A 13,667-nucleotide genomic window follows, 5' to 3' on the forward strand; every position below is an offset into this window, starting at 1 on the left:
GCTGCACTGCGGAGAGGGTATAGCAGTACTGGCTGCGCTCTCCAACATTCACCTGATGATTTTAATGACCTTCCTACTGCAGACAAATTATACTCTTTAGTGTGTAATTTGAAATCTCCATGGGCATCTGTCTCGACCACTGGATAAATAATTGAAACACTGCAGCTTTTTTAAGTTTAAGAACAAATAATTAAGAACACAGTTGAGAATAACTGTAATTGTTTGTATCATTTAAATAGCTAATGGCACATTTATTGATTTTCTCTCAAATGATTTCTCATTCCAAACAAAATTAGGACATGACAAACCACAGCAGGTTAATACTATCTTTATTGGTAATGCATTACTAACAAGTCCAACTTAATATACAAAAATAAGTTACAAAGAAATGCACATTTTGTGAATTTCTTCGGTGAACTCTTCAAGCTTGTAATTATTCTTCAGCTTTCACTACCATCTGTAAAATAAAAACTTACCACTTAACAACCAAAGGTCCAACAATTGAACAATATATTAGGAAAGTATTTATGTCTCTGTACAAATTCCTACTATCATTTCTGGATAACCACTATATTTATAATTGAGATGTGTTCACAATACAAAGCAGTCAAGCAAAACTACTATGCCCCTCCAGAACTGTAGCCCAAATCAGTATCAGTGTGAGATTCCACAGAAAGAAATCTCGCATACACAATGCCTGGAATCACATCAAATCTGGTTTACAAATCCTTGGCATTTCAATTAATATCACCTATCACTCAACTTTTTAAACAGTAGATTGTTTTGTTTGTTTTAATAAAAAAATAGCTGCATTTCCCTGTTCCTCTGGCATCCCAACAATTCCCTCCTGAGCATCATATCCAATTCTGCCTGGTTGAATTCACATTTGAACTACCAGCGTAGTAATATCCACAGTTAGAATATGTCAATCAATATCACATAGACTAATGAGCACAAGATTACCATTTGTCACAATATTACTTAACACTATTAAACATTGACTTTACCTTAATATCACGGCTTTTAGCCCTGAGCTTGTTAACCTGGGATTCTGCAATGTCAGCACGCTCTTCCGCCTCCTCAAGTTCATGCTGAACTTTTCTGAATTTAGACAGGTGAACATTAGCCTGTTCTTCCTGAAATGATATAGAAAGGGTTAAGCTTTGGTATACATTCAAATCAATTATTTTTAATAAATATTGCACATTAATAAATACCTAAGTATCTAAAAAAATTACCATGAATTACTTACAGATTCCTCTGATTGCCTCTTGTAGGCTTTAACCTTCAATTGTAATTTGTCAACAAGATCTTGCAGCCTCAAGAGATTCTTCCTATCTTCTTCAGACTAAAAATAGTGAAAAGGAGATTGATTGTTCCCTACTGCAAACATATTCAATGGCAAGATATTAGTGCCAATAATTTTCAATGCACTTTATAAATTTGAATTCCCTACCTGATAGGTAAGCTCCTTAACCCTTCTCTCAAATTTGCGAGCACCTTTGATAGCTTCAGCACTACGTTTCTGTTCTGCTTCATATTCACTCTCCAGTTCACGGACCTGAGGTGGGACAATAGTCACGTTGATGAAATGAAACTGCTGCAGAATTTGAGTGAGTAATTTGTGCCTCATCAGTCTTACATACCCTGGCCTCCAGTTTCTGGATCTGCTTCTTTCCTCCTTTCAAGGCCAATTGCTCAGCCTCATCCAGGCGATGCTGCAGGTCCTTCACCGTCTGGTCGAGGTTCTTCTTCATTCTCTCAAGGTGGGCACTTGTATCCTGTTCCTTCTTCAACTCCTCTGCCATCATTGCAGCCTTACAGCAATTACATGTAATATATTTAGTCATATAATCAGTTTAAATTATATAAGAGCAACATTCAGTATAAGACTTACATCAGTAATTGCTTTTTTGGCCTTCTCGTCAGCATTTCTAGCTTCCTGAATGGCTTCTTCCACTTCAGATTGAAGGTGGGACATGTCTGCTTCAAGCTTCTTTTTGGTATTGATCAGACTGGTATTCTATAATAAATGAGAAAAAAAGAACTCCCTTCAATAACCTGGGAGATGAATTGATTTTTTTTCCCATCGGAAAGTAGCATTCTTAAACAATGGTGTTCATGTCTGTCAGGCACCACAGTACCTGAGAATGAAGAAGCTGCACACGCTCACTGGCATCAGTAAGTTCTTGTTCAGCCAGCTTGCGAGCTCTTTCCGTTTGTTCCAAAGCTGCCCTCAGTTCCTCTACTTCAGCTTGAAGGAGATTGCTTCTGCGTTCAGACATAGCCAACTGTTCCTTGAGGTCTTCATTGCTTCTCAAAGCTTCATCTATATGTAACTGTGCCTCCTTAAAAAGGGGAAAAATGTTTTAACTAGATGTAATTTCGTACACTTTGTCAAACCATTTATTAACACTATTACTAAGGGGTAGAATTTTCTGATGGGGTGAGTGATTTACAGTATATTTGCCACTGAGAAACAGGTAAAAGATGGACTTAATTTTTCCCTCTGTCTCTGTTGACTTGCAAATATGTAAATCTATACACTACTAAAACTCTCATGCTCTGTTTGTGACCTCCAATTAGCGCAAACGGTGCATTATAGAGACATTTCTTTTGGCTAAATCGAATTCAAATGCGCTAACTTACAGAATGCAGGCAAAGTTCAGGGTTATATATTCGTATAAAATTGCTCATTCGCCAAAAATCAACAGGCTGGCTTTCACCCAAGACCCGACCGGCCATCATGGAAATCGGTACGCGACAGCCCGACGCATGCGCACGGCCAGCCTCCGCAGCGACACCTACCGGAGCAGAAGGGCAGGGCAGCTCTATTTCGAGGGCAAAAAATAATCTGTCGATGCTGGCGTCAAAGCAACACTCACAACACGCTGGAGGAACTCAGTAGGTCGGGCAGCATCCGTGGAAATGATCAGTCAACGTTTCGGGCCGGAACCCTTCGTCAGGACTGAAAAGGGATGGGGCAGAGGCCCTATAAAGAGTGTGGGAAGGAAAAGGCTGGTAGGTTCCAGATGAAAAACCAGTAAGGGGAAAGATAAAGGGGTGGGGGAGGGGAAAGGCAGGAAAGGTGAAGAAGGAATAGGGGATAGCACAATGGGTAGTAGAAGGAGGCAAAACCATGAGGGAGGTGATGGGCAGCTGGGGGAGGGGGCAGAGTGAAACTGAGATGGGGGAAGGGAGGTGGAGGGATTTCAAGGGGTCACGTTCTGCTAATCACCGTCAGCATGTGCCGGATTGGGACAGATCTAATGCCACCCATCGATAAGAGAAAATTAAATCTTACTGTAATGACGTACTTCGAGACACCCATAAAACCCTTTGCTGCAGTCAAAGGACAGCGGTGACTATATCACGTCCATTTAGGAGAGCGCCAACCACATCATCAAGAATCAACAGCACCTTGGAGGCTTTGATGTTACTGCTTCCTATCTGCTATCAAGCATTAGGGTAAAAATATATGGATAGCCTAATTATGCCAAGTGGAAAGAGAAGGGGGACATTATGGTCAAGGGATGATGCCAAACATCGTTGGGAAGCAGCAAGGAGAGGGAGAGAACAAGAATCGGATGAGGCCAGGGCCGCACGACTCCAGGATCAAAGGGTTGGGGCAAAAAAGATGAGAAAAGACGAGACAGAGGAGGACAGGCATGCACGTCTCCAAAATGACAACAATAGGCACAGAGGAGAGAACAAGAATCCAATCAGGCCAGGGCCGCATGACTCCAAGATCAGAGAGAAAGAACAAATGATAGAAGAGATGAACAGATGAAGGATGAAAGGTCTGCGTGTCTCCAGAATGACAAAAACAGGCAGAGAAGGAGGAGAGAGGAAGGGACAGAGGTGCCTGGTGGTAGGACAGTGCATTCACGATTCAAAATACCCCTCAAAGTCAATGAGGTTGCCCTTTGTAACATCGATAAAAACACCAATACTGCAAACTTACTCCAAAATGCGAAGCTTATTGTCTGGGTTGGATGCTCCCTGATTAGGAGGGAGAGCTTTGAAGCCGTGGACCGCACTTGTCATGATGTATGTGGCAAGAATGAGGCCTTCGAGGGTACTTTAACCATTTGCTGTGGCGATTTCTGTCAGCTTCTAGCAGTTGTGAAACGCGGAAATGATGCTGATGTGGAGAATTCATGCATTAAAAAATCATACTTCTGGAGAAACTTCATCAAGTTTCAATTGAAGAGAAACGTGAATAAGTGAGGGAGAAGGACGATATTCTCAGTTCTTATTGGATGTTGGAGAAGACAAGATTGAGAAAAATGAAAACAATGAAATCAAATTACCTGAAGATATGATTCTGCCAGCAACAACTATGGAAGAATGCATTGATTTCATCTACCCGACATTCGACAATCCTGCAGAACTCTTCTCGAGGAATTCTATCTTGGTTCCTCTTAATGAAATGATGCAAAAAATAAACTTCACATGCATTAGACACTTCCCTGGAATCCTGAAAGAATATCGCTCCCTCAATGCCGTAAGTGAAGGAGCGAATGCCACTCATTTTCCTACAGAATTTCTTGATTCCGTCGAACTCTCTGGATTGCCACCACATAAACTGGAATTGAAGAGGGAATGTCCCATCATTTCAATGAGGAATTTGGATCCACCAGGGCTTTGCAATGGAACGCGAATGATGGCAGAAGAACTGCACCACAATCTCATCGTAGCAAAGATAAACACTGGTGCATTCAAAAATGACATTTTCATGATCCCAAGAATTACTCTCAATTTATCAGAAGGGGAAAATGTCCCTCTTCAGTGAAGCCAGTTTCCGATACAGTCATGCTTTGCTGTGACTATACATAAGGCACAAGGCCATACCATGGAGAATATGTTGATTTATCTGAAGAAACTGGTATTCCCGCATGGTCAGCTGTATGTGGCTTTAAGCCAGGGAAAAAGAAATGAAAATGTTAGAGCATTCCTGAAGGGGGGGGGGGGGGCAGACCAACCAGAAATGTGGTCATAAAAAGTGTCCTTCGTTAAACGAGGAGCAGCAATATTTGTCTTGTTACACGTCTTTCTTCTTTAATACACAGTTCTTCTTCTTTAATTTCCAAAGCACATCACATCACACTGCACTATCTTTCTCTCAAAAGGTGCCCCAACAGGTCACCCGGTTGTCTAGTGTATAATACAAATTGGAAAAGCCTCATGTGGGGCAAGACCTTCTGCTATCATGCAGATGGGTAAAAACCATCCACCCTTGAATCTGCTGAAATAAACTTCCAAGCCTGAGAAGGACTTTGAGTGCTTCTGACGATCTCTGATATTATGGTTAATTAATTATATTATGAAATAAGTAAATATAATGTAACTTCTGAAAAAAAAATTGAAATCCTTTTAAATAACACATTAAAACTATTGTAAATAATTGAACCAATATTTATAATACCTTCAACCTCAAAGTTATACACCCCCTTACAAATAAATGGTTCCAGAGTTCTTGTAGCAGTTCTGGCACAGGTTCAACAAGTAGACTCTTTAGCATAACTATTGGGAATTAAGCAAGTTTGCACTCCATTGCTGGACTGTGTAGGGAATCTAACATTGGACTGGAATGGCAAAATCAGCAGCTTAACTCAGCCAGCAAGTGCAGGACCTTCATGTACAAACAAGAATCTCTAATCTCTTGAAGTTTCTGGTGGAGAGGGAATTAAAAGTTCTGACAGCTGGATGTAGATTTTTGCATGCATGTTGCAGTAAACTCTAGTCCAATATCTTTTCATCTGAAGAATGCTAATTCAGTTTCAATAGTTATTTCAAGAAGATGATGCAACATGACAAAGTAATATGTGCATTAATTTGCTCATACCTTAAGTTGAGCCTGTGTGTTCCTGAGATGCTTAACAGCTTCTGTTGCCTGGCGATTTGCATGGCTCAACTGAATCTCCATTTCATTCAGATCACCCTCCATTTTCTTTTTGATTCTCAGGGCATCATTTCTGCTTCTGACCTCTGCCTCCAATGATGTCTGCAGAGTTTCTACAACTCTCTGATTGTTCCTCTTAATTTGATCAATTTCCTCATCTTTCTCAGCAATCTTTCTGTCAATTTCTGACTTTACTTGACTTAATTCAAGCTGGATACGCAGTATCTTGCTTTCCTCATGTTCAAGAGCCGCCTGTACATAAAGAAAACATTTAAACAGGTATTGGAGGCTGCAGATTACACTCTCAACATTTTTAGAAATGATTCAATCTTGTCAATGATAATTGTGACCATTGCTTACATACCTCTGCTTCTTCCAAAGCACTCTGAATTTCAGACTTCTCAGTTTCTGCCAACTTCTTAGCCTTTTCCATCTCATGCAATGCTTTACCACTTTCTCCGAGTTGTTCGGTCAAATCGTTAATCTCCTCTGAAGAAAAGAATATTTGCATTGAAACAGCCATGTCATTTACAACAATCCTTATCACGTGTTTCAGACAGATGGGGGTTGTCAGCCGTGGTTGGCAGCTCATCTGGGAGAAGAAAAACTCTGATCTCAACCCTCCACTGCCTTGCAACTATACCCACTCAAGGGAAAGGCTTCAGGAGTAAACCCCAAGGGAAAAATCCAGAACTGGAGTCCCTAAGGCAGTCCTACATTGAGTTCAATGCTGACTGGCAACTCCTGTGATGCTGCTGGTGCCAAACTGTATCAGTCTCTGCCGTTCCTTTGGTTCATTAGATCGGTGGAGAGGGGGAGCTTGGTACTTGGGCAACAGCTTGCTCTCCATAGCAGACTGCCCAGGCTTGCGCAGCTAGGCAGCTAGGACACAATATCCATCATCAGCTCCAACCAGCGGCGGCCCTCACCTCACCTTACCATGTGTTTTAACACAGTGAAATATTCTATGCTTTAACATGATAGTTTCACCAATTAAAAGTTGATTCCAAGCAACTTAAGATTGTTTAATCATGCAAGTTTTAAATAGAATATTAAAGAAATTAAAGGAGCTGGAGAGGCAGGAGATGGATTGTTTATTAAATTAATTAGAGAGCTTAGGGTTTTGTTGGAGACATGGCCATAAATGTATAAATCTACTAAAATCAGCAATGCAGAGGAGATTATGATAGCCAAAACTCAAAGAACTTAGGAATATAACATACGTTGAAGATTCTTGTTCTCCCTTTTCAGTGTTTCAAGGTGGTCCAAGGATTCTTCATAAGCATTCTTCATTTTGAAGAGTTCAGTACTTAAAGAACGAGACTCCTTCTGAGATGCTTCCAATTCAGACTGACATTCCTCGTATTTTTGTTTCCAATCTGCCAGGATCTGACAGCACACAAGAGTAAACAATGTTCTATTAATCATGAATGAAACAGGATCCAATTTTTCATCTTATTGATTAATTTCAAAAATTTGATTATACCTTGTCAAAGTTCTTCTGCTTTTTATCAAGAGCAGCTGCAGCAGCATTAGCTCGCTCCACATCAATCATGAGATCTTCAACTTCATTGTGAAGTCTCTGTTTGGTCTTTTCTAATGAGGCACATTTAGAATTCACTGCCTCAATGTGATCCTCAGCCTCTTGAAGTCGCTGGGCAAGTTTTTTCCTGGGAAATAGCAATACGTGTAAAATTGAATTGCAGCAACATTGCAGAATATTGTACAAACTATTAAAAATATAAGCACTTCTGTTTCTTTGCAAAGAAATGGAATTAATCTTGACTAGACTTTAGAGTAATGCACAATGTTCTGTTGTTCATGTTACCATCAAGATGAGGCCTAGCAGAAAGTTTAACAAGATTTAAAAGTGTGACAATAGCACTAAAATGTAACCATCAAAAGGCTTACTTCAAGAAATCTCTCCCCAGTTATCATCAACATATTACCTGCAGCATCAGGAGGTCCCAACACACTTGACAACTGCTCTTCTACCATAAGGAATGCCTACCATTCAATCCCTGGACTTCATTTTGTGAAATCAGACCGTCTGGCTGTTCCCCTCCTACACGCATATAGGTAGAGACTAATAAACAAGGCTCTAAGAGTAAGGACAATGAAGAGAGGGAGCAGCAGCTATGGGACTGCTTCAGGTCAGTGGACTGGGCCATGTTCAATGACTTATCAGAGGATCTCAATGAGTACACCACAGTTATCATGGGCTTTATAAAGTCAGTCATGGTTAAGTATGTCCTGTCAAAATCATTTAGAGTCTTCCCCAACCAGAAGCTCTGGATGAAGCAAGAGACCTGCAATCTGCTGACAGCCAGATCAGTGACGTTCAGGTCTGGCGACCAAGAGATCGTACAAGAGATCCAGGTATGGCCTCCAGGAAGTCACTTTACATGTGATACGACAATTCTGGACTAAAATGGAATCACTGCAGGATGCTCATGAGCTGTGGCAGGGCTTGAATGCTATCATCTCTTACAAAGTAAAAGCAAGTGACCTATGTGACAATAAGATTTTGCTCCCAGATAAGCTCAATGCCTTTTATGCTCACTTTGATCAACTAAGCATGAAGACACCTTCACACACTCCCACAGCTGCTAATGACCCTGTAATTTCAGTCTCTGAGGCCGACATGAGAGAGAACTTTAGAAAAGCATCTGGCCCAGCTGGGGGATCTGGCCGAGTACTAAAGACCTGAGCTGATCAACTGGCTGGAGTGTTCACTGAGATCTTTAACATCTCACTTTGGCAGTCTGCGATACCCACCTGCTTCAAGCAGGCTTCAATTATACAAGTACCTAAGAAAAACTTGGTAATCTGCTTCAATGACTTTCATCCAGTAGCACTTACATCCACAGTGATGAAGTGCTTTGAGAGGTTGGTGAAGAAACATATCATTTCCTGCCTGAGGAGTGAATTGAATCCACTGCAGCCTACATTGTGTCACAACAGGTCAACAGCAGATGTCATTTCATTTGCTCTTCACTTAAACCTGGAACATCTGGATGGTGAAGGTGCATACATCAGGATGCTCTTCCTTGACTACAGCTCTGCGTTCAATACTATCATTCCCCCAAAACTAATCAATAAGCTCCAAAACTTTGGCCTCGGTACCTCCTTGTGCAACTGGATTCTCAGACCTCCACAATCACCATCAGCATACATGTACCGTGAGGTTGTGAGTTTAGCCCCCTGCTCTACTCGCTTTATACTTATGACTGTTAGACTAAGCACAGGTCCAAAGTCATATTTATTTGCTGATGGCACCATTGCCGTTGGCTGAATCAAAGGTGTTGATGAATCAGCATATAGGAGGGAGATCAAAAATCTGATTGAGTGATGCCACAACAACAACTTTTCACTCAAAGTCACCAAGAACAAGGAGCTGATTATTGACAACAGGAGCAAACTGGAAGTCCATGAGAAAATGAATTTCAGGATTGTAAATGGTTTGAACTTTGAATTTTGTTCAGTAATGGGACTTTTTTAATCTCAAAAGCAGAAGACTGAGATGTGAGCATGATGTGCAGAAAATGTTTCCTCTTGTGAGAGAATCTAGAGGTCATTGTTTATAAGTCAGGAATTGCCCATTTAAGACAGATCAGAATTCTTCAGAATATTTTTTTTTTCCCCAGAGCTAATGCAGAGTATCCAAATATTTTTCAGGTAGGAGTAGATAGATTCATGGCAGGTAAGGGGTGAAAGGTTATCAAAGGTTGGCAAGAATAATAGAGTCGTATTAGCCATGCTGTTAATGAAATGGCAGGCATGAAGTACTTAGTCCTGCTCTAACTGTGCATGCCGAGAAGTTTGTAAACTGATTAAGAGATTTGACAACTAGACATAAAGAATTTTCCACTGATGGTAAATCTAAAACCAAAAACTGTTAAGTTCCTTATCATATTTAATCATCAATAAATCTGTAAAATCTGGTAATGCTTCTTTAGCCAGAGGAAACTCAAAAGGTGGATAGCAAGGAATTGTTGAAACAGATAGTCTAGATAAGTTATGGGAAAGTAAGATAAATATATGAGGCAGAAACTAACAGATATGTTGATAGGATCAGATATCTGAAGGTGATGTGTACCTCAAGAAGGTTGGCAAAGACTTGGGGCTAAATGGCCCGTTTTAAGCTGTGTAAAAAAAAAGAAAAGTAAAGAATGGGGTTATTGGAATGTACTTGGCCTCTTCCAGTTCCTCAGTGCGCTGGATCGCATCAGTTTCATATTTCGTTCTCCACTGAGCCACTTCGCTGTTGGCCTTGGACATTCCACGTTGGAGCTCAGCCTTTGCCTCCATTTCCTCTTCATATTGTTCACGGAGGAGATCGCAGTCATGGCGGGATGATTGAAGAGCATGGGCCAGCGCGTTCTTAGCCTTTAAATAAGTCACAGATACGGATAAATAACTGAGTGAAAATGTTAAAACAATAAACAACAGGAATTCTGCAGATGCTGGAAATTCAAGCAACACACATCAAAGTTGCTGGTGAACGCAGCAGGCCAAGCAGCATCTGTAGGAAGAGGTGCAGTCGACGTTTCACGCCGAGACCCTTCGTCAGGACTAACTGAAGGAAGAGTGAGTAAGGGATTGTTAAAACAATGTTATGTTCTCAGAATGCACATTGATTAAAAAGTATTTAGGAACCATCATTTCCCTTGGGCAAAAGTTTATACAGGTCTTCCCTAGGCTATGAATGTACAACTTACAGACATATGAATGAACATTTAGGAAACCAATAGGTTGGATGAGAATGGATTTGCTTGCAGTTGTAGGGCTACAGGCATCTTGTACCAGATGGGAAAGGGACATTTCTGATCTTTCACTAATTTGATTGTGCTTCTTGTACTTACCGTGAATGCCTGCAAAAATAATCTCAGGTAGTATACAGTGACAAATATGTACTTTGACAATAAATTTACTTTGAATTTTGAACTTTGCAAATTCATAACCTGAAAATTGCCTGTATCCATCAATATATTGTAATACATTCAATGTAATAACCTGTGGGTAATAATGTTAGAGTAAAATTAGAAAAGGCAGACTTCATTGTCTTCACTTAATCATGTCCTGTACTTGCTAATCAACTGATGCCAATAACATACCAAATTATCCTGGATAAAGCTTGGATCATGCACTTGGTAATTCTTCTAACATTTTACTATTTTATCTCCTGAGCAGACCAACCAAATTTGCCTGAAAAATTACCTTCATTTCTTCCTCCAGCTGTCTTTTTAGCTCTTCAATCTGCTGAGCAAATGCTTGCTTTGCCCTTGTCATTTGAGAAACCAGGGAATCCTTCTCTTCCATTTGCCGTGCAAATTCACCTGAAAATTAATTAAGATTCAGTTTCAGTACAAAAATAAAGGATGCAAATGTTAAGATGTAACTGTTGGAAATTTCTAGTTTTGTTGTGTTACCATTTTCAGTCTGCAGTCGAGCTTTCTGTGCTGATAGATCATTAATTAACCGCACATTGTCATCATTCTTTGCCTTAGTTTCACTAAGTTGGTCCTCTAGTGTATGACAGAGCTTCTCAAAATTCGCCTTGAAGGAAACAATTGTTTATTAAATTAGAGACCTTGATTAATTCGTTATGTATCCAACTCTGAAAGTTTTCAGAACTTACTTTAGACTTAGATACAGATTCCATATTACTGGTGACATCATCAATTTCCATCTTCAGTTCACTCTTTTCCTTTTCCAGCTTTTGTTTCACCCGCTGTAGATTGTCAATCTGTTCCCCAAGTTCTGCCACACTATCAGCTTGTTTCTTTCGAAGAGCTGAAGCTGTGGCTTCATGCTGGAGGGTAGATTCTTCCAAATCACGGCGCATTTTCTGAAATTCCACTTCTCGTTTCTTGTTCATTTCAATCTGTACTGCAGTTGCTCCACCAGCTTCTTCCAGTCGCTCACTGATCTCTTCAAGTTCCCGAGAAAGATCTGCTCTCTGTTTCTCAGTCTTAGCACGAGCAGCACGTTCAGCTTCAATCTCTTCCTCAAGCTCCTCAATACGAGCCTAAATTACATATTTATATATTTAATAGCTGCATGGTGTAATTTGGTAAAATGCTTAAGATATCCAAAACCTTGTTCTTGTAACAGGACTTGCCTGAAGTTCTTTAATTTTCTTCTGTAGCTGAACACCTAGAACTTGTTCATCCTCAATCTTGCTTAGAAGTTGGCTAGTCTCAAATTCTTTTCTGTGGTGCAAATAGATTATGTTAATGTCTTCAGAAAAAAATTATGCAGTGTGGCAATTTAAGGCAATAGCAATAATTCTCACTTTTTCAGCTTCTCTTCCATTTGTTGCCTGTCATTTTCTAAATCCATTATTGTTTCTTGGGATAGTTTCAGATCACCTTCAAGTTTTCTCTTAGACCTTTCAAGATCCATTCGAAGCTTCTTCTCTTGCTCCAGAGAACCTTCAAGCTGATTTACATTGATTAAAAGCAAGTTTATATATTCAAAGAAATTTTGGAAAGAAATAATATATAAAAGAATAATAGTTCATTTTAAAAAGACACTTACATCATCAACTTGTTGTTCCAGCTTTGATTTGGCTTTGGTCAGAGTGTTGACTTTGTCTTCCTCAGCCTGCAGATCATCCAGGGTCTGCTGGTGGGCCTCTTGTAGAGCTTTCTTTTCCTTTGTTAACTTGACAATGTTTTCATCAAGGCTTGCCATTTCCTCTGTAAGGTTCTTCACCTATTTTCATGAAAGAATGTATCAATTAACCCTCCAACTACTGTGGGTAGAATAGCCGATGAGAGTGAAATATTTTATTATGAACAAATGAAAAAATAATCTTTTTAATCATCCTGTCAAAATTCAATATTATTCATGTGCTATGGCATGATAAAACATAGAACATAGAATAGTACAGCACAGTACAGGCCCTTCGGCCCACAAACCCTGCCTCCCATATAACCCCCCACCTTAAATTCCTCCATATACCTGTCTTGCAGTTTCTTAAATTTCACTAGCGTATCTGCCTCCACCACTGACTCAGGCAGTATATTCCACGCACCAACCACTCTCTGAGTAAAAAACCTTCCTCTAATATCCCCCTTGAACTTCCCACCCCTTACCTTAAAGCCAAGTCCTTTTGTATTGAGCCGTGGTGCCCCAGGGAAGAGGCGCTGGCTATCCACTCTAACTATTCCTCTTAATATCTTGTATACCTCTATCATGTCTCCTCTCATCCTCCTTCTCTCCAAAGAGTAAAGCCCTAGCTTCCTAAGTTTCTGATCATAATGTATATTCTCTAAACCAGGCAGAATCCTGATAAATCTCCTCCATACCCTTTCCAATGCTTCCAAATCCTTCCTATAGTGAGGCGACCAGAACAGGACACAGTACTCCAAGTGGGGCCTAACCAGAGTTTTATAGAGCCACATCATTACATTGCGACTCTTAAACTCTATCCCTCGACTTATGAAAGCTAATACCCCATAAGCTTTCTTAACTACCCTATCTACCTGTGAGGCAACTTTCAAGGATCTGTGGACATGTACCCCCAGATCCCTCCGCTCCTCCACACTACCAAGTATCTTGCCATTTACTTTGTACTCTGCCTTGGAGTCTGTCCTTCCAAAGCATACCACCTCACACTTCTCCAGGTTGAACTCCATCTGCCACTTCTTAGCCCACTTCTTCATCCTATCAATGTCTCTCTGCAATCTTCGACAATCCTCTACACTACCTACAACACCACCAACCTTTGTGTCGTCTTCAAACTTGCCAACCC

At 40.4% G+C, this 13,667-nt stretch overlaps 1 protein-coding gene across 1 annotated transcript in view; it reads right to left on the bottom strand.

The window, feature by feature from the left end:
- Nucleotides 1–312: 312 nt before the first annotated feature.
- Nucleotides 313–13,667, bottom strand: part of LOC140187023 (uncharacterized) — a 93,849-nt gene continuing 80,494 nt past the window's right edge. The window contains 17 exon segments of the mRNA XM_072241883.1: nt 313–457; nt 1,008–1,136; nt 1,253–1,561; nt 1,647–1,817; nt 1,898–2,023; nt 2,145–2,348; nt 5,849–6,157; nt 6,270–6,394; nt 7,129–7,294; nt 7,392–7,575; nt 10,098–10,294; nt 11,126–11,244; nt 11,338–11,464; nt 11,547–11,936; nt 12,030–12,120; nt 12,204–12,349; nt 12,449–12,625. Coding sequence (XP_072097984.1) covers nt 434–457; nt 1,008–1,136; nt 1,253–1,561; nt 1,647–1,817; nt 1,898–2,023; nt 2,145–2,348; nt 5,849–6,157; nt 6,270–6,394; nt 7,129–7,294; nt 7,392–7,575; nt 10,098–10,294; nt 11,126–11,244; nt 11,338–11,464; nt 11,547–11,936; nt 12,030–12,120; nt 12,204–12,349; nt 12,449–12,625 — 2,994 coding nt within the window. The 3' untranslated portion in view covers nt 313–433.

This window comes from Mobula birostris, chromosome 24 (assembly GCF_030028105.1).
Source record: "Mobula birostris isolate sMobBir1 chromosome 24, sMobBir1.hap1, whole genome shotgun sequence".
In the NCBI taxonomy this organism is placed as follows: domain Eukaryota; kingdom Metazoa; phylum Chordata; class Chondrichthyes; order Myliobatiformes; family Myliobatidae; genus Mobula; species Mobula birostris.